The sequence below is a fragment of the Nicotiana tabacum genome, chromosome 12 (genome assembly GCF_000715075.1).
Source record: "Nicotiana tabacum cultivar K326 chromosome 12, ASM71507v2, whole genome shotgun sequence".
In the NCBI taxonomy this organism is placed as follows: Eukaryota; Viridiplantae; Streptophyta; class Magnoliopsida; order Solanales; family Solanaceae; genus Nicotiana; species Nicotiana tabacum.
The window spans coordinates 99,563,077-99,584,637 of NC_134091.1; the positions used below are offsets into that span (position 1 = coordinate 99,563,077).

The following is a 21,561-nucleotide window of genomic DNA, read 5'->3' on the forward strand; positions in this document are numbered from 1 at the left end:
TTTTGGTGTCATTCATGATTTCACCTGCATATTGACATGTAGGCATAGAGATGTATTTTCCTCATGCCATTTGATAATGAAACATCTTATCTGTTGTTAAAAAGTTTTTGGAAAAAATCACAGTTTTCAAACTTACTCATAAATTTGGTAATTTCGGTAAAGGATTTGGGATTTTCACTGACATATTTGAAAAGCATGCCTATTTTCCTGGAACTGTGAACGAGCTGAGCATTTTATTTTTGAGCTACTTATTTTATTATTTCCATTATGTTGTTAAGAACTGATGTTGGCTATTGGTGTTGGACCCCGACCTGTGTTCCAGCTCGTCACTACTTTCAACCTAAGGTTAGATTTGTTACTTATTAAGTACATGGGGTCGGTTGTACTCATACTACACTTCTGCACCTTGCGTGCAGATATTAGATGTTGATCATACTGTGATCGACGGGAGCTGGAGTTGAAGACGTACATGCATTCCGGGTGTAGCTGCATGTTGTTCATGGTACCCTTAGATTTATAAAAAAACTGTTTATGTATATTTCGGACATATGATGTATTTCTTTCATACCAACTTTGTAAATTCTAATCTTAGAAGCTCATGATTTGCACTACCAGTCCTTGGGGATTCTTGTATAAAAGCATTTTTATTATCATTTCTTTTCTTAATAAATCTCATTTAAATTGGATAGTTGTTAATTGGCCTACCTGACGAGTTGGGTTAGGTGCCATCACGACTAGGTGAATTTTAGGTCGTGACATAAAATGAACCAAAGCCCAATATTGCAAACTTATACACTAACCAGTCAACCCTTCTTCGCGAACGCGGTAAGTGCCTCGCGTTCGCAAGGCACACTCAGCTTCTGCTCCCCAAACCTTCTACGCGAACGCGAGAATAGGCTCGTGAATGCGAAGCTTTACCAGGCTACTCCATCGTGGACACGGCCACACTCTCGCGAACGCGAAGGCCAAGTCCACCAGGCCCAGCTTCTTCATCGTGAACGCGAAGCTGGCATCACAAATGCGTATCATTGCTGACCAAACCTCCGTGAAAGTGAGACCATAGTCGCGAACGCGAAGCACAGAATCCTAGCAGCCAAAATTCCTTCTTCGCAAACGCGTGCCTCCCTTCGCGTTCACGAAGAACAACACCAGACACCAGCACCAGTAGTTGCAAAACAGGAAAACATAGTCTGAAACCATCCCGAAACACAACCGAGGCCATCGGGAACCTATCAAATCATACCAACAAGTACCAATACCTTATCCAAACTTATCCAAAGGCTCAAAACGCCATGAATAAAATCAAAACCACAAATCAACGATCAAAATCCTTATTTTGACTTTCAAACATTCAAACTTTGCCGAACGCGTCCAAATCATACTTAAATATTCCGGAATGACGCCAAATTTTACATACAAGTCACAAATCACAATACGAACCCATTTGAAGGCTCGAAATCCCAAATAGACATCGATAACATGAAATTCCACTTCATATCAAACTTAAAAAATTCTAAAATCTTCAAAATGCCAATCTTCCACATTAAGCACCAAAATGCTCTCGTACTGCCCGATACTCAACCCGAACATATGCCCAAGTCCAAAATCATCATACAAACCTATTGGAATCTTCAAATCCTGATTCCAAGGTTTGCCTTTTGAGTAAACGATCCAGGATTGATGATTTAAAGGTTTCAATAGGTTCGAAAGTTGATTTTGAACTTGGGTGTTTGTTCAAATTTTATTTTGGAGATTCCTATAAGGTTTTGTCCCTAGTTGCTGAAAGCTCTCGCTTTGAAAAATTGAAGAGTTCATAAGTTTGACCGATAGTTAACTTTAAGGTTATCAAATCCTGATTGGTATTTCGGGATTGGGGTAGGTTTATGTTATTGAATTGAATTTGTATGCAAAGTTTGGTTGAGGACCAAGGTGTGTAGCTATGAATCATCCGCTTAGTTGGGAGTATAAAAGCTTATGAACTTAAAGGAGTCCAACATGTGGTCTGATCTTTGCATCTTAGATGTGAAAATTTAGTATGTGTTTTGAGAATTTGGATAGATTCGGATAGTATTTATGAATATAGAATATTTGGACAGGGACCCGGAAGGTTTGAGTAAGTTTTGGACCACCCGAAGTATTGTTGAGATTGCTCATTTTTGTTGGTGTAAGGTGTGCATCATGAAGGCGGATGTTGGATCGCATTCATGAAGAAGGAATTGAAGCCCGGAGGTAGACCTTCACGTTCGCGAAGAAGGGATCGTGTTCGTGGAGGGAGACTGGGAAGATCCGCGAGGTCCATGTCGCGTTCAAGTAGAAGGGATTTCTGGACGTGGCAGTTTGTGCTTCGTGAATGCGTGGCTGAGGCCGCGTTCGTGACGGGTAATGCTGGATGGGGCATTTTAAGTCTAGAATTTTGGGAGTTTTTCTTTTCTTTTTTTTTTCTTTTTTTTAGTTTTGGTGAACGATAGGAATAGTTTTTGAAGAGGGATTTCACTACTATCTTGAAGGTAAGTAGTTTACACTTGGATTTGATCATATATCCTAATTCCCCATGATTTTCTAAATCGAAAATATTAAATTTTAAAGTTAACTTTGGGATTTTTGTCTACAACTGAGATTTTGATTATTGATTTAGACTCGAAATTAAAAACTAAATAAATACTTGAAATCATAGGGTTATGAGTAAATGAGATCTACCCCTAGACTCGAGTTTTGACGATGTGAGCCTGAGTTTGACTTTTGTCTACTTTTGGGAATTGATTAAAGATTAAAGCTATACTGTTTGGAATTTAATTCATACGATGTTATTTGACTTTGTTGAGTATTGTTTGATAAGATTTAAGCCGGTTGGACGTAATTTCTAAAGGAAAGATGGTTTTAGAGGGTTGATTTGGCTTTCTAAAGTAAGTATCTTGCCTAGACATGGCTCGACGGAATCTACCTTAGGAGATTGACCTTGTTTGACTAATTATTATGTATAGCATTGTATATGTATTCTGGTGAGCGCATATGCAAGTTCCATGGGCTATTCAAGCTCGGAGTAGATTTTAGGATACTTTAAGTTTTGGATTTACATTATATGCTATCTATGACTTGTTATTATTCTTGTGTGGCTACGTGAGCTCTCTTACTTATGCTAGAAACCATATTTAGGCTCTTGGTACCTTGTTGACCATAAATGGCTATTTGTGACATTATGTCCTACTTGTTCTAAGCTGTAGTCACATAGTTCACATGCACATGTCATTGCTTGTAAACTTCGTATGTCCACATACATCATTTGTGTTATTTGTGGTGCATATGCACATATTCTGTATATGAAAACTATCATATGGACTGAGGTTGAGGTACGTGAGCTGTCCGTATGAGTGTTATTGTATTAGCACATGAGTTATCCGTGCAACGTAAAGGTTTGGATTCATTCCTCCAGAGTCAGGTGCATCCATTGCACCTTGGGCCCTGTGTGTGCAGGTTTATTGGACACTTGGGGAGTGTTGGTTGATGACATCGAGTCTTATATATGCTTAGATAGTATAGACTCATACACTTGACATTTATAATAATGTTATGCGATGCATATCATCCTTATATGCTGATTCGGTGTATCAATATAAGCTTTAATATTTTTATCTAAAAGCATGCTATTATCTTTATTAATTGTATCTGAACATCTTTTACGATGTATCTGCTAGATTCTTGGGTTATATTTATTTTATGGATTGTTCAGGTTATGATAGTAATTATCAATTGACCAATATCGCCACTACTTCACCAAGATTAGTCTTGATGCTTACTGGGTATATTAGTTCGGTTGTACTCATGATAAACTTCTTTACATTTTGTGCAAATCCAGGTGTTGGTACTAGCTGACAGAAGAGTAGATCATTTTGGTGCTAGGAGACACGAGGCAATCCACTTTGTTCATCTGAGGACCTTGAAGTCACCTTCTTTTCCTATTTTGAGACTGTTGTTTATTTAGGATAGTGGGTGTATTTATTTCAAACTATTGTATTCCGACACTATTAGAGCTCATGTACTCATTGACACCAGTTTTAGGCCGATTGTGTTTTTGCTTCGTATATTGATGTTAGTTTTAGACTTATTTATGATATAAACCTCTATTAGACTAGATATACTGCTTTGTTTCTTTTGTTTATTCGACTGTTGTATGATTAGTTCGCCGAGTCAGCGTGAAGCTACTCGCGGCCTTGAACCACCGAACGAAGATGAAAATGATCAAAACGACCGGTCGGGTCGTTAGATTCTCCCCCTCTTAAATAAACGTTCGTCCTCAAACGTGCCAAGAGTCACTCCAGAGCCATCGAATCACTGTATAAACTCACCATACACATACCCACGGCAATCCCACATAACCTCAATCCATATAAGCCCGTCAAACCCACCTAAGCGAAGATGCTTCCTTCAACCTTAGTCCACAAACCTTAGATCCCAATCTCATCACCCAGGCCTCCTCCTAAGACTCGACCCTCACATATACACATTGTCTCGACCCCAACCAGTTGCAACAGTTAATGCATACATCCACAAGGTACAACCACACGACGTAGCCAATCACTCATAAGCCCATAGCAATATCTCCTACCACAATAGTTTTCTATAATCGAACCAGGTACCGGTAAATAACCTCATAAGAACTAGAAACCTTCACCACACTGATACGGATGCAGGAAACATGTAGAACTCATAACCACTCACCAATCAATAAGTCGTGAAGTTCTCTCGCCTAACAAGAACCAACGCCAAGCTCCAAGCTAATCAACGACATTCTAATCCAGACATACCTTATCTCAGTCCGATCGTGCTAATCCTAGGTCCAATGATCTCATCTCATCCAATACAAGTTGTCCGACCGATAAGCCACACCAAACACCACCTAGTCACACACGTCGTTATTCGCACCCAACAAGCAGAAACTCGAATGTAATTGAAGATAGAAAGAGAAACACATGAGAGAACTATCTGACAAGTCCAACAGGTACAACTCCCCATCGGCGCCATACTATGAAAACATCCCACAAGGAAGAAGCATAATACACGAAATAGTTACAAAGAACCTCATCCCAACATAACTCCACTGTGGCATGTGGCTCAGGTCCAAACATACTGATCCACCTAAAACAGGAGAATTTCATCCTCAACTTTGAATCACAAGTAGGTTAGACATCACATCAACCAAAACACTTTTACTGACTCGCCTCGTAGTACAAAATCACAACACGTAACGGACTACACATGCCTGTAGAGCACCTCAACGACAAGTCATGGCCAAACCATCCAAAAGTCACGTCATAACCTACCATATTAAATAACAGAAAGTCCATCATAGTCTCATAACCCTCAATAGTAAACAAACCAGAACGATAGACACGGTCTACCACAGTAGAACCCCTCCCCTCCTCCCCAAACAGGTGTAGACACATAAACAGAGTACAAGAATCACGAAATATACCCATATATGAAGAAATATAGAATGACTCATACCAATAAATAGGGCCCGAATCAAATAAAACAGATGCATCCCTATGACAAACCAAAACAATACCAGTAATGACATTATCTGGTGCAGCAACCTCCATCCTACCCGCATATCCCCCATCTCTAACTGGTTGTGCAGGCGTTGTAGCAACTGGAGCGGAACCCATAGCCTGAGTAATCTTCTGGGGTGTACCCACCTGGAGTCTGGGAGAATCTCTCACCATGTGTCTGGTATCCCCACACTCAAAACAACCTCTGTTGACGTGGATGTGGGAGTTGTACGGAATGAGTGCTCTAAGACCCATGGATAACTGGAGCACTACGTGAAACCTGAAGTGCAGACTGAACTAGTTGACCAACAAAGCCTCCACTATGACATGCTCTGCCCCCAAATTAGGGACTAGTAGATCCTCCAGGTCCATGAGGCTTCTTAGCCTCCATATCCTCCCTCTATAGACCGTGAATACACTCCAACATCGTAGCGATCTCCACAACCTAATGAAATGGATTATCAGTCTCCAACTCCCGCACCATCCCATATTTGAGACCATAAGTGAGTCACTCAATAAATTTGCGAGCTCTCTCCCTAACAGTGGAAACCAAAGCAGGTGCGTGATAAGATAACTCAGTAAACCTTATAGCATACTCGGACACAGTCATAGTCCCCTAGCGCAACTGCTCAAACTAGATGCGCAACGCATCCTTGAGGGTCTGTGGAACGAACTCCCTCAAAAATAGATCAGACAACTGAGTCCAAGTAAGTGGCACTGCACCGGCTATCCTACTCTCCTCATAAGCCCGCCACCATCTATACGCTTGACCCGTCAGCTGGAAAGTGGTAAGGGTGACCCCGCTCAACTCCATTATGCCCATAGTGCGCAGAATAGGGTGACACTGGTCTAGAAAATCACGTGCATCCTCAGAAGCTGCGCCACTGAAGTAGGAGGGAAATATTTCTTGACCCTCTCTAACCTCTTCTGCTCCTCCTCTAACGCCACCGGCCAAACCTCAGGCTAAACCGCAATCACAGGATGCACCGGCATAACACTTGAAGCCTGACCAACATGAGCCCGCTGCTCTGGAGTACGGGCGGCGGGAGTCTGAGCTCTTACCTAAGCCTGAGAAGTAGCTGGTGTAAATGGGATCAATCCTGCCTGAGCAAAGGTACCAAACATGCTCAGAAAATGTGTCGAAGTCCTGAAGTCCAGGAGTAGTAACAAGCCCCTCCGGTGCCTGCTCCCCAATCGGAGTTACTGGTGGCCCCTCAGTTGATGCTCCGGCAGGTGCTCTAGTTGTAGCACGTGCCCCTCTTCAGCCTCTACCTCGGCCCCGGCCTCTCGCGGCTCTAGTATGGGCAGCGAGTGTCTACTCAGCTGATCCAGTAGTGAGTGTCCTCACCATCTGTGAGAGAATAGAAATACAAAGGCCCAACTCCAAAATCAATAAATTCGCACGATAGGAATGAAAGAAGTGGTATTTACTAACAGTTTCGTAGTCTCTCGAAGATAAGTACAGACGTCTCCGTACCAATCTGCAAGCCTCTACTAAACTTGTTCGTGACTCGTAGAACTTATGAGCCTAGAGTTCTGATACCAACTTGTCACGACCCAAAATCTCACCTTTAGGATCGTGATGGCACCTAGTACCTAAACTAGGTAACTCGATCACTAACAACAGTTAGACCAATAAAAATGATATTATGAAGCAGAGTTTAATACAAACGATAAAATAAAAGTGATACAAGCCAACACGGCGATATACCAATAAGTTGTACTCTTTCTTTGTAGAGTAAGCAAGACATTTCTTCATTGGCATGGATATACCAGTAATAGCAGAACCAGAGCTGGTTAAAGAATTGTTGAGCAACAGAGATGAATATTTTCCAAAACAACCAGTCGATAAATAAGTCAAGAAAGTAACAGGAGACAGTATTGTAGAACCCGAAGGTGAAAAATGGACGAAACTGTGAAAACTAACAAACTACGCCTACCATGGAAAAGTCTAAAGGTACAATCTACCACTATCCTAAAGCATTCCTGTCATCTATTCGTTTCTGTAATCTTAATCATGATGTTGATTGACCACTGAATGTCTAAAGTTCTCGACTAACAATGAACTACGCTAATGATATGATATTCAAATATAGATTAATATGGTCCCAGCAATGGTTGAAAGTGTTGGCTTGATGCTCAGAAGGTGGAGAAACTATGACGGGAATGAATTATAAATTTGTGAAGAGTACAGGAGACAGGAAATTGATATCAGAGGTGATTTCAAGAACTGCATTTGGTCGTAATTACTTAGAAGTTGGTTTTTATCGTAGGAAAAAGGACGCACAAATTTAAATTACCTGCCATGAGGTATTTCCTCTTAAGAACTTTTTCCAAGTCCTATAAATACTTCAGGAAGTCCTTTAACGTGTCCAGAATCTTTTCCGTAATAAGCTTTGCCAAATGTTCTAGGCACATCAACTATGTTTTCAAAAACGTATACCGTATAAATGAAAGTTTTTCAATGGTGAAAGTTGAAAGAAACATCCAGCAACTTTTCACAGAGATAATCAAGAAAAGAGTGTGTGCAATGGTAAGCAATATGGACAACATTACAACAGATTATCTTGGAATGCTTTTGAAAGCTAATCATGATACTGCTGGAAGAGACAAGATCATATTTGAAGAAATAATTGATGAATGCTGAACAAGAAATAACTCAGACATTGCTCTCATGGACTATTTTTCTTCTAGCACTGCACACTGACTGGCAAGACAAAGCAAGAGAAGAGGCACTAGACTTACTTGGTCAACGATATCAAAATTCTGAAGACATCAAAACTAAAAATAGTATGGGAACTATCAACAGCTCCTTCATTTTTCCATTATATTAAGATTTTTTCAACTTTCGCGTCCCCTGGAGATGACATAGGGTTCTCTAACTTTCAAGTTTCCTCTTTTGGCACAGACAAAGGTGGCAAACGGACGGATCGGGTCGGAAATGGGCGGGTAAAAATAGATAAATTATCTGACCCAACTCATATTTAATACTGATAAAAAAGCGGGTTCCATATTATCCATAGCTTTTTTAATATGATCACTTTTTGTGGAATTCCTAGTCTTCCAGACTTGAGAAACCCCCAATTTAAGGGTTCACAAATGTAAAAGTTAAACCTATTATTCTAAGTGGATAATATGGTTCTTATCCAAATTTTACCCGTTTTTAAAAAGTTCATTATCCAACTTATTTTTTAATGGATAATATGGGTGGATAACTGTTTTGTTTTAACCATTTTGCCACCACTAGGCGCATATGAGCATCATCATTAATGAGACCTTAAGACTATACCTTCCTGCGGTCGCCACTGCAAGAAAAGTTAAGAAGGAAACCAGATTAGGGAAGTTCACCCTACCAGAAGGTATAACGATGACCGTTCCAGTGCTATCACTCCACCATGATCCTAAGATATGGGGTGAAGATGCCCATCTTTTCAAACAAGAAAGATTCTCTAAAAGGAATTGCTGAAGTCACAAATGGAAATCCATCAGCATTCCTGCCATTCAGCCTAGGACCTCGAACCTGTGTTGGCTCGAATTTTGGTATCACGGTGACCAAAATTTGCAATCTCAATGATTTTTCTGTGCTATTCCTTCATCCTATCTCCAAACTATGTCCAGTCAAATGATAAACCTGAAGCCCCAATGTGGTGTTCAGGTATTGATTCATCTCCTTCAGTGATGAACTGTGATTCAAGTTTCTTATTTCTAAGAGAAAAGATATAGCTACTTCTTGATCTGTTTTTACGAAAAAGCTCTTATGGTAATATTTTTCTTTAACTTTTGCAAATTTCCAGAATCTAATCCTATTGACCAAACAAAAGAGACGATGAAAGGAGAGAGAGTGAAACTCCAGTATTGTATAACGGATGTTTTCCCTTTTTATTACTTAAATGAGGTGATGATAATTAAAGAGAGTGAGGCTATATGGTACAGTTATCACCAAGACTGACAAGAAAAACAAGATTGGGTAAACTATTGCAATGTTGTTAGAATTATAAACACAACCCTGAGTAATCTAAAGCTTTGAAGCTGCCCAAATTCCTCTACTTTTATACAACCAAACCCAAAAAGAAAATGATGCTCTTTGATGAGCCAAATTGAAAATACAGCACAAAGTGGTCACTGAATGTCTGAATCCATTCAAAAAGAAGGCATCTTAGGTAATAGATTGAGCACCAACGCAATACTAATGGCATGTACTCCTATCTTTCATCATCCCAATGTGGCACCATCGGAGACAAGCTAAGCAAACAAAGTGGAAAATGCCACATTACCATCTTAGGTAATAGGTTGAGAATCAACGCAATAGTAGCGGCACCAATTAAGTTGTCAAACTTATATGTGCAGTCATTATTAAGGGAAAAACGTTAAATGCTTTTCCCTTTTTGATTTACAAGGTAGAAAAGTCTTATTGTAAAGTCTGGTTATTGAGATGACCACGAGAAATCGCATGGTACAAAAAATGCTTTTATTTGTTAAGTTTGAAATTTTTGTCTGACAAAAGAGAAACGTGACAAGCAGAAAGAGCGGAGATTCTAAAATTTGTCGAAGCAATGGTTCACATCATATAGCATACATGTGACTCACAGGAAATACAATAGAATCAAAAAACATATATTGAGAAACCTTTTCTGGGCAAATAATGAGAGTGTTCTAGTTTAACCTTATCCTGGAAAATTAACTTTGGCAACCATTTCAAGATTGTCGTTTAAAACATAAGAAAAGGAGGAGACTATAGTTGACAAAGCAAATATTTGACCAATTTACAAGAGGCCCCAAAAAAGAAATATGCATTAGATTAAAGATGTCAACACCATTAAAGTATCATCCAATGATTCCCAGATCCAAAAGGGGTAAAATACAAAAAGGAAAAAGGAAGGGAGTGCCATATATTCAAGACAAGATGAAGAGAGGAAAATATTTGAGATTGTAAGAACCAGATTTCAAGATCCATTAGGTCAGTAGGTGGACTAGAGCAAGTAAAAGCTGTGCAATTTCCCCTACAAAGTCGCATATAGTTTCCACCAGGTACCTTCGGAAAGTATGTGGAAAATGCGTCCTTCCAATATTCCTTTCCTCACCAGTTTGATGCAGTTCTCTACACCATTTGCATATCCAGGTAGAGAGCTACATGAACTTCTACAGCAAACAAACACTTCTCTTTCTGCCTTCAATCAAAAATAGCAGCATAATTAAGCTAGTACAAGGCACTATTACTTCTGTAAACACTTTGACAAAATAGATATTACTTCTTCATTCAACGTCTGGCATGCCCAACAGTGGATAACTGGGGTCAGCAGATCCAAGCAGGGGAATGTACTCCGATCCTCTTACATGAACACTAAAACAAGCTGCAGAACATTCAGTTGGATAAGAACTATGCCTCAACTCTTTTTCCAGATTCAGTTAGTAGTGACCAGTTATCCACTTTGTCCAAAACAAAAAAACAGCCATTGACTGCAGAAATACAACACTAAAACAATGGGTTTTAACGCGAAGATTTCTTTTCAGGATTCAGGTTCTGAATATCCAACTACCTGGTGCAACAAAAAATCTAACAATTCTACTCAAATGTAATTAAATGAGAACTATAACTAGAGTAGCACCTATAATATTCTTATAGTTAATGTACATGGAACACCCGATTGAAACACACACAAGCACGATCTATATTATTCAGTAGCCAGTGCACATTCACATTTTGGATAACCTTTTTTTTTCTCTATGCATCCAACTAAAAGCTTTGGAATATGTCCACTTTGAAATGAACAAACCTCCAAGACAGTAAACAGAAAGATTTATGCCCAACAGTACCCCCAATCCCAATCTTCTCACCTCATGACTTGCTGAAAACAGAATTTGATTACACTGTACTAAAGCAGTTTTTGACTAGTTAGGTTAGAAGTAAGGCACAAAGAGAAAGAATAAGCCATAGACTACAGCTGAAGACTATACCATTTTCTATCTTCATTACACTCTGGAGCATAGTTTCCATTTTCTGTTTCATGTCTAAAGGATCATCCATTTCAGGGGCAATAAGAGTAAGCTTCCTGTAAATTTCACGGACAAAACTGCAGATCTTCTCAGCAAAATCAAGTTCCCCTTCTGATATTCGACCAATTGCCAACCTCATTAATTCTCCTGTCAAGTCCGCAAGCTAAAGTAGAAGATTTAGCAAAATGGAAATATTTCTTATTGGGGAACAAATAGAGAACTAGTAACGCTTAAATATGAGAAAATACAAACAGGAAGATGATACACTTACGCCTAAGATATAATCTAGGATGTTAATCTGCAAGGGTTCAACAGAAGGATCACTTAATGGGAGAAAGGCTGCATTAATCTCATCAAGAGTTAATAGATTCCCTGTCTTGCAGAAATTACAAAGTGTTGCAGCTTCAACATATTCTTGAACCTATAAGTTGGAAGCACATACAAGCTAAGTCGAATTGGATTATTTAAGAGTCTCCAAAAGCAAAATAAGACCAACTGACCCACCCCAGGAGAATATGCTCGTCTTAACTTCCAGAAATCAGTCCCTTGGAGTTCCTTTACTAGCCGGGACACATATTGATCAGTCACAGCTGCCAGATCTTTAACTGCTTTATCCAGAACTTCCTCTTTGTTGTGCTTGCTTATTCTGTTAATGAAGGAAGCGAAGAAAAAGAAATTGACTGGGAAACTTTTCACCTTACATAAGTCATAAAAACCTAATTAAGTCAAGCAGATAAATAGCTATCCAACATTTGACACTTCTTGGCTGCATAGATTAAAAAAGTACTCATAGAGATTGCACCTGTGCACTTGAAAAATAACCTTCTTGCTATTCATAGTAATATCACGACTTGCTTTCACCACCCTTTCTCGTTTATCATTCTGCAACATAAAGAGTAAAAATTCATATATGATGATTCCATGTTTTTGATGGCTTTTGAACTCAAAGATGACCTTTCTCCATCATCATGATCATCATCAACAACAACAACAACAACAACAACAACAACAACAACAACAACAACAGACCCAGTGTAATCCCACAAGTGGGGTCTAGGGAGGGTCGTGTGTACCTAGACCTTTCTCCATCGCCAATTTAATTAGATCTATAATCAGCTCACATAAAAACTTCATACTGGAACTAGCTAGACAAAATTCTCAAGTGTTCTATGCCATCACAACCCTCGCTCCAGATCTTTTTTTAGTAACGGTGGTGCCCGATCGGCTTGCACGCACCTCAATTACTCTACCGAATACCTACTACCTCCCACAAAACTGAGACTTATCTCTTTCAAGCATGGATACTTTCAGACATATGTTCTCAAGTTTCGACACAGTGAGAGCCATCTGAATATGTGTAACTACAAAAGTATGTGGAATATATAGGATACATCCTTTCAAAAGTAAATTTCTCTTTTCTTAATTATCAAAAAAATAATAATAAACTTTATTTTTCTTGTTTTTGATTGGTTAACAGAACCATCTAATCCATAAAGTTCAAAATTGCACAATAGTATATGATGTTTGGACTCCCAAAATAAAGCGGCACAACCAAATCGCTTGGCTAACTTGGGTATAAAATATAAAGTTGCAAAATCAAAGATAATAAGTTCGAAGTCCGCCATCCAAGCCATAGGATCGTAGGTTTACAACAGAAATTCCAATTTAATTATCCTTTTATTAGCTGAGTACCAATACAAATTTTGCATTAAAATGTAAAGAATCTTAATGTAATGCTCTTCTTCTCAATGTCTCAAAAAACAATCAGCTAAATCTCAATGCAAATTAGCAGGAGTCAGGCTCTACGAATCTTTTGTATCTATTTTACTCTATATCATTCCAAAACACGACTTTAAAGGCTATGAATTCTTTTAGTCCTAGTCTACTAACATTTTCCCATCTCATGTCCTCCCTTCGGTGTGCCGAAACTTAAAACAATTAATAGGGCGTTTTTCTGCTCGAAAACACCAATTCCGAAATGAACAGCTTTTAATTAACAACAAAGCAAATGCGAAAATGTGAACATAGACAAAGAGAGCAAAAAAGAGAGAAAGGGAAGAAGCTTAACAAGGTTATTGAGGTAATCCGCATATTTGGAGAATGCGTCTTTCATTGATGATGACTCGGTCTCAGTTTCAGTACTCATTGTCCTTGCTCTCTTCATCGCGCTTTGCCAAGTTGCTCCTGCCACTACTCAACAAAATGAACGAAAAATTCAAACTCTTTTCACAAACCCAGAGAAAAGGGGAAGAGTGAATTAGGGTTTGTGTTAGAGACGACTTACAGTGACGAATGCGCGGTTTAGGAGCCATTACTACGAGTGACAACTTGTAGGCGTGGAGCAACATGTGTCCCTTCGCACACCAAAAAAACTGTTAGCATCTTCTAATTAATTAGCTTCTCTTCTTTTCTTTTCTTTTCTTTTCTTTTCCTTTTCTTTTCTTTTGTTTCATCTACTTTATCTTTTTATTTTTCTTTCTCTTGTTGTTATTTTCTCTTTAAACCAAACCACTCATCCGCAAGTCACATATCATCAAATAAACATATGCGAAGCATCAAATAGGGGAACGAAATTTTAATGCTCAACATGATTTATCGGATCGTTACATTCTCCACCTCTTAAATAAACATTCGTCCTCGAACGGGTTTAGAAATATACCTAAGATGCTGAAAAGATGTGTATATCTGCTCTGCATATCTGACTCGGTCTCCCGAGTAGCCTCCTCGCTTAGTTGGCCTCTCCAAAGCACCTTCACCGACGCGATCTCCTTTGATCTCAACTTCTGAACCTACCTATCCAAAAAGGCCACTAACTTTTCTTAATAAGCCAGATTCTCATCTAACTTCACTGTGCTGAAGTTCAAATCATCTTCATGATACTTCTGGAGCAGAGAAACATGGAATACCGGATGAACTCCCGCAAGACTAGGAGGCAAAGGAAGCCTATAAACAACCTCACCCACTCTTTCTAATACATATAATTGACCAATAAATCTCGGACTTAGTTTACCTTTCTTCCTAAACCTCACTATTCACTTCATGGGTAAAATATTCAGAAATACCTTCTTACTCCATAAATGTTGCATCGTGAACCTTCTTGTCCGCATAACTCTTTTGCCTGGACTAAGTTGTACAAAGTTGCTCCTGAATCAACTTCACGTTCTCAAAAACGTCACGAACCAAATCAAGTGTCTAACAACCTAGCCTCACTAGGCTCAAACCAACCAATAGGAGATCCACAATGCCTACCATGCAAAGCCTCATACGGAGCCATCTAAATGCCGAGCCGGTAATTGTTGTTTTATGCAAACTCTGCCAATGGTAGAAATTGGTCCTAATAACCCCCAAAGTCAATCACACAAGCTCTCAACATATCCTCAAGAACCTGAATAGTCTGCTCGGACTGACCATCTGTCTATGGGTGAAAAGTTATTCTAAGCTCCACCTATCTATCCAACTCACGCGGAACAACTTTTCAAAAGTGAGAAGTTAACAGAGTACCCCAGTCTGAAATGATAGAAACAGGCACACAATGCAAATGAACAATCTCTCGGATGTAGATCTATGCCAACTTCTCTTAAGTATATGTAGTCAACACCAGTATAAAATGCATGGACTTGGTCAATCTATCAACAATGACCCAAATGGCATCAAGCTTCTTAAAAGTCAATGGAAAGCCTGCTACGAAGTCCATAATAACACGCTCCTACTTCTACTCCGGTATAACAAACCTCTGAGTCAAACCATCTGGTTTCTGATGTTCATATTTCACTTGCTGAAAATTCAAACACCGTGAAATATGCCCAACAATGTCCTCCTTCATTTTCTTCCATAAGTAATCATGCTTCAAATTATGATACATCTTCATGAGATCGAGATGAATAGAACACTTCAAATTGTGAGCCTCCTCAAGAATCAACACCCTTAAACCATCAACATTAGGAACACAAACCGACCCTGGAGTAATAATACACCATCGTCTTTAATAAACATCTTCTTAGTAGCACCTCATTGCACCGTGCCTTAAGCACCGACAGATATGTATTATCATACTAGCTAGCCTTAATACACTCAAACAACGACGACAATGCAAGCACACAAGTAAGAACTCTACGAGGCTCAAAAATGTCTAATCTCACAAATCTGTTGGCCAATGCCTGGAACTCCATTGCCGAAGGCCTCTCCTCAGCTGGAATAAATTTCAAACTCCCATGCTCTCCTCTATTCAAGCCATCTGCTACCATATTCGCCCTACTAGAGTGATATAATATAGTAATATCATAATTCTTAAGCAACTCATGCCACATCTACTGCCTCAAATTCAAATTCTTTTACTTGAACAACTGTTGAAGACTCATATGACCAGTGTATACCTCGAATGACACACGGTACAAGTAAGCCTCTAACTCTGAAGTGCATGCACAATAGCTGCCAATACCAAATCATGAACTGAATAATTTTTCTCACGAGGTTTCAACTGTCGTGACAAATAAACAATCACCCTACCCTTCTGTATCAATACCGTTCCAAGACCAATACAAGAAGCATCACAATACACCATCTATGACCCATAATTTATGGGTAACGCCAACACTAGAGTTTTAGTCAAAGCAGTCTTAAGCTTCGGATAGATCTTCTCACACTCGTCGAAACATCTAAAAGGAGCAACCTTCTAAGTCAACTTAGTTAATAGGACTGCAATAGATGAAACCGCTCCACAAAGCTATAATAGTAGCATGCCAAGCTGAACAAACTCATGATATATGTAGCTGTAGAAGGTCTCGGCCAATTCTAAACCGCCTCAATTTTCTTCGAATCAATCTTTATACCATCACTAGACACAACATGACCCAATAATGCAACTAAATTCAACTAAAACTCACACTTAGAAAATATAGCATAAAGTTGCTTCTCTTTCAAAGTCTTAAGCACAATCCTCAAATGATGCTCATGCCCCTCCCTACTATGAGAGTAAACCAAGATATCATCAATGAACAAAATCACAAAAGCGTCCAAATAAAACTTGAACACCCTGTTCATCAAATGATGAACGCCACTGGAGCATTAGTCAAACCAAATTACATCTCCAAGAACTCATAATGACCATATCAAGTCCTAAAAGTTGTCTTACGGATATTTGAAGCTCTAATCTTCAACTGGTGGTAACCCCATATCAAGTAAATCTTAGAGAACACCTTATCCCCTGGAAGTTGATTAAAAAAATCATTAATACGAAGCAATAGATACTTGTTCTTGATAATAACCTTGTTCAACTACCTGTAAATCAATGCGCATCATCATAGTGCCATCTTTCTTCTTCACAAATAACACTTGCACCCCCAAAGAGAAACAATAAGTCTAATGAATCCCTTATCAAGCAAGTCTTAAAATTGTTCCTTCAACTAAGCTAGAGCCAAGCGATACGGTGGAATAGATTTGGACTGGGTACCCGGAACGAAGTCAATGAAAAATCAATATCTCTATGTTGTGGCATGCCTGGGAAATCTGTAAGAAACACCTCCGGAAACTCCCTAACAACCGGTACTAAATCCATGGGAGGAACCTCTGGACAAGAATCCCAAATAATAGCTAAATATGCCAGACACCCTTTCTCGACCATACCTACGCCTTTAGAAATGAAATCACCTTACCTGTAGAATGACCAAGTGACCCCCTCCACTCAAGTCTAGGTAATCTTAGCATAGCCAAAGTCACAGTCTTGACGTGACAATCCAAGATTGCATGATATGAAGATAACCAATCCATGCCAAGAATTACCTCTAAGTCCACCATGTCCAATAACAAGAGATCAACCATAGTATAATACCCATTAACAGTAACCACACAAGACAAATAGACACAATCTACCATACTAGAATCTCCAATAGGTGTAGACACATAAACAGGAATATCCAAAGAATCAAGAGGCATATCCAAATATGATGCAAAGTAAGATGATACATACGAATAAGTAGAACCCGGATCGAATAATATTGAAGCATTTCTATGACAGACTGAAACAATAGTTGTGATGACTGCATCAAAGGCAACTACCTCAGGTCTACTAGGGGAAGCATTACAACAAGCCTAACCTCCACCTCTAGGACGACCTCTACATGCCTGACCTCCACCTCTAACTGTTGGGCTGGTAGTGTATCAACTGTTGCTAGAATCATTGCTTGAGTGCCCTGCTATGGTATAACACTCTACAATCTGGAACATTTCTCTTGATATGTCCCAAATATCCACACTCAAAACATCCTCTCCACTGACGAGGCTATTGAACCTGTCTGACCCCGATGATCTGGATACCCACTGAATTAACCCTGCCCTAAAGGTGCATTGTAAGGACCATAATATGAAGGTGCACTATATAGCAATTATCTATATTGAGCACTATATGAACTGTGACTGGCAGGTGTGCCGCGGGAGATCTAAAGTGTTGATTAAACTAGTCTGGCATGATGCTCTCTATCATAATATCCCTTGCCTCCAGATGAGGCACCACTAAATCCTCCGGTAGTACGAGGCTTCTTGGCCTCGTGCTCCTCCCTACCTTGTATACGGATGCACTCTAGTCTCCTAGTAACTTCAAGTGCCTGATGAAAAGTGGTCTCTATCTCAGCCTCACGCGCCATTCCAAGCCTGATACCGAAGTGAAGACCCTCAATGAACCTCTGCACCTTCTTCTTCTCGTTGGAAACCAAAGAACTTGAATAGCATGATAACTGTGTGAACCTCATCTCATGCTGAGTAACTGAGATGCTACCCTGAGCTAAATGCTCAAACTGTCTACAGAGCTCATTTCCCCTTGTGAGTAGGATGAACTTCTCTAAGAAGAAATGCATAAATTGAGCCCATGAGAAAGAAAGTGATCCTGCTGGCCTATCCTCCTCGTAAGTCTGCCACCATCTCTTGGTTGTCCCTTTTGGTTGAAAAGTAGTGAAATCAACTCCATTGGACTCCACAAGTCCCAAATCGCATAGAATCTAATGACACATATCCAAGAAATCATGGGCATCCTTTAAAGGATCACCCTCAAAGTGTGAGGGCTACAACTTTTGGAACTTATCCATCCTCTTCTTCTCATCCACAGACATAACAGGCCTAACCTTAGGCCGTGCTGCAATGATAGGTTGAACTACACCAGCTAGTAGGACTCCCAGAGTCTGAAATCTGTGAACCATCTGCTCTTAAGATGGACAACGAGGATCTGAGCTCATCCCCCAGCCTAAGAATTAGCTGGTGCCATAGGAAGTACACCTGCCTAAGCCATACTCTCAATGAAACTAACTATATGGATTAAAGCATCCTGAAGGACTAGGTAACAATAAACTACTCTAGGATCTGTGCTGGCCCTACCAGCTCATCCTGAACTAGAATCTGCCCACTATTTAGAGTTATTTGTGGCTCAATTGATCCCACTCTAGCACGGGCGTGAGTAGCTATAGGTGTTGAAACACATGCTTTAGTCTAGGCTCTAGCCCTGCCCCTACCTCTACCTCTAGTGGCGGCCACAACCTGTGGATTCGGCTCCTGCTCAGTTGCGGATGATGCACATGTCCTCACCATCTATGAGAGAATAGTAGGGTAAAGATTCAAACTTCGAGATAATCAAAATCTCACGATAGAGAATGAAATAATTTGAAGTTTCCTAAATGTCCCATAGCCTCTTGAAAATAAGTATAAATGTCTTTATACCAATTCGTAAGATTCTACTAGACATGCTCATGACTAGTGAGACCTCTGTAACCTAAGCTCTGATACCAAGCTGTCATGACCAAAATCCTACCAACGATCGTGATGGCACCTAACATACCAGTTAGGCGAACTAATCACATAACAATCAAATAAACAACAGAAGCAAAGCAATATATCAAGTCTAATAGAAGTGTATAGCATAAATAAGTCTAAAACTAGCTTCAATATACGAAGCCGAAACACAATTCCCCTAAAACTAATGTCAATGAGTACATGAGCTCTAAGAGTGTAATACTATAGTCTGAAATAAATACACCACTATCTGAAATGAACAACAGTCTCAAAATAGGAAAAGAAGATAACTTTGTGGATGAACAGGATGCACTACATCAAGTCTCCTAGCACCACAACTATCTATTCCTTAGATACGCTAGTACCAACACCCGAATCTACATAAAATATGCAGAAGTGAAGTATGAGTACAATCAATCCAATGTACTGTCACTACCCAAACTCAACATGTCGTGATGCCGCCTATCACAGAACTAGTGTCACGATCCAAATCTCACATGCCGTGATGCCTCCTATCGCAATACTAGGCAAGTTGACATCCACAATAAAACCACACATCTTTAAATTTGGAAAACATAGTAATATAAGTTCAAGGAAGAAATCTCATAAATACTGATAAGAAAGTACCGCGACTCAATACAATATCTCCCAAAATCCGGGTGTCACTGAGTACATGAGCATCTATGTAATAACATGGTCTGAAACACTGTCTAGGAGAGTAGAATAGTATAAATAAAACTACGAGATAAAGGAGGAGAGTCAAGGTCTGCGGACGCCAAAGCAGCTACCTCGATAATCTCCGAACTGGTAAAAACTCCAAAATCAGCAACCGTTGTGCCCGAAAAAACCTCGATCTGCACACGAAGTGTAGAGTGTAGTATGAGTACAACCAACTCAATAAGTATCTTAAATAAACACGGCAAGGTAAGAGAAGCTTAAATTATTAATAAGGCTAGCTATCCCTATATAGTTCCATCTTTTAAACTGGCAAAAAACAATATTGAAAACTAACTCATCAAGTTTCATGAGAAGGACATCTATGTTTGCATGTGTACAGTTTCTCAAATACTCCGCTTAGAAAATATTATGGCATGTAGAGGTGAAAAGCGGTTAAATCAGATAAATGATTAAGGAAATGCTAATTCCGCACAACACTGGCCGGATTCTCTCAACTTTCCATATCCGTTCCACACCACTGATCTGTATTCTCAATAACTGCGTGTACACCATCAAGAGAGAAACAAGAGAGGGTGACCCTAGGGGGATTGATCCGTATCCACACGCTGCACGGACAACTCACGTGCTGCACAGATAACTCATGTGCTAACAATAGAACCCACACGGATAACTCACATGCCAAAAATGTCAATATCTGGATCTGCACGGAGAACTCGCGTGTCGCACGGAGAACTCACGTGCCAATATCATAATACGCCTAGCATGGTCACAGGCCCCAAGTACAAACAAATCATACAGGAGCAAGTAAACAAGTATACATGTATATAATGAATGAAATAAGATTCTCATGCTCCTGGACTGGTATAAATGACATCCTAAAGTGTAGGCATGTGCAAAGTGTGCTATCATAGCTGAAATCGGCAACTTCATAACTGAAAAGCATTTATCAAGTTCGTTCAGGGATTTAACTTCTATGTAGCCTCAAACATGGCTCAAATAGTTCAGACAAAATGTTACGAATATGAGGAATATCATAGCTCAACCCTTAAAAGTCAAATTCTAGGCTTATAAGAGCCCGAGCACAACCCGAACATGAATAAATGACCCTGGTGCCTGCACATGGGTTCATCCCCATGCATGTGCGCACTCAATAGTACATAGCTATCAAACAATTCAGGAAACTAGTGCCTCAACCGAGTTTAAATAAGATACTTACCTCAAGCAAATCAAATCACTCCACTAGCAAGCCCTTCCCACGCGTATTGGCCTCCGGAAGAATTGAATCTAGCCAAAAATAACGTAATACTATCAACAAAATCTATAGGAATTGATTCCAATTAATAAAGCTACGATCTTTAACAAAAATCAAAAAGTCAACTCAAAAGTTAACCACAGGCCCACATCACGGAATCCCACAAAAGTTACAAAATTCAAACACCCATTCAACCATGAGTCCAACCATACCAAATTTACCGAATTCCGACACCAAATCGTCACTCAAATTCCCAAATCTTACTCTCCAATCCCTAGCCCAAAATTCTCAAAATTCCACATTAAAAACACATGAACT

At 39.6% G+C, this 21,561-nt stretch overlaps 1 protein-coding gene across 2 annotated transcripts; it reads right to left on the minus strand.

Moving 5' to 3' along the window:
* Window positions 1-10,317: 10,317 nt before the first annotated feature.
* Window positions 10,318-13,956, minus strand: LOC107817108 (uncharacterized). Of its 2 annotated transcripts, none has more exons than XM_016642881.2 (8): window positions 13,825-13,956; window positions 13,609-13,730; window positions 12,343-12,422; window positions 12,045-12,186; window positions 11,812-11,961; window positions 11,502-11,703; window positions 10,796-10,897; window positions 10,318-10,710 (listed from the first exon to the last, which is right to left on the minus strand). In XM_016642881.2, the coding sequence occupies exons 1-7, from the start codon at window positions 13,886-13,888 to the stop codon at window positions 10,800-10,802; spliced, it is 858 nt and encodes a 285-aa protein (XP_016498367.1). In that variant the 5' UTR covers window positions 13,889-13,956; the 3' UTR covers window positions 10,318-10,710; window positions 10,796-10,799. The 2 variants fall into 2 exon arrangements, with proteins under 2 accessions (XP_016498367.1, XP_016498366.1); XM_016642880.2 differs by having other exon boundaries at window positions 10,318-10,714.
* Between the last annotated feature and the right edge of the window lie 7,605 nt (window positions 13,957-21,561).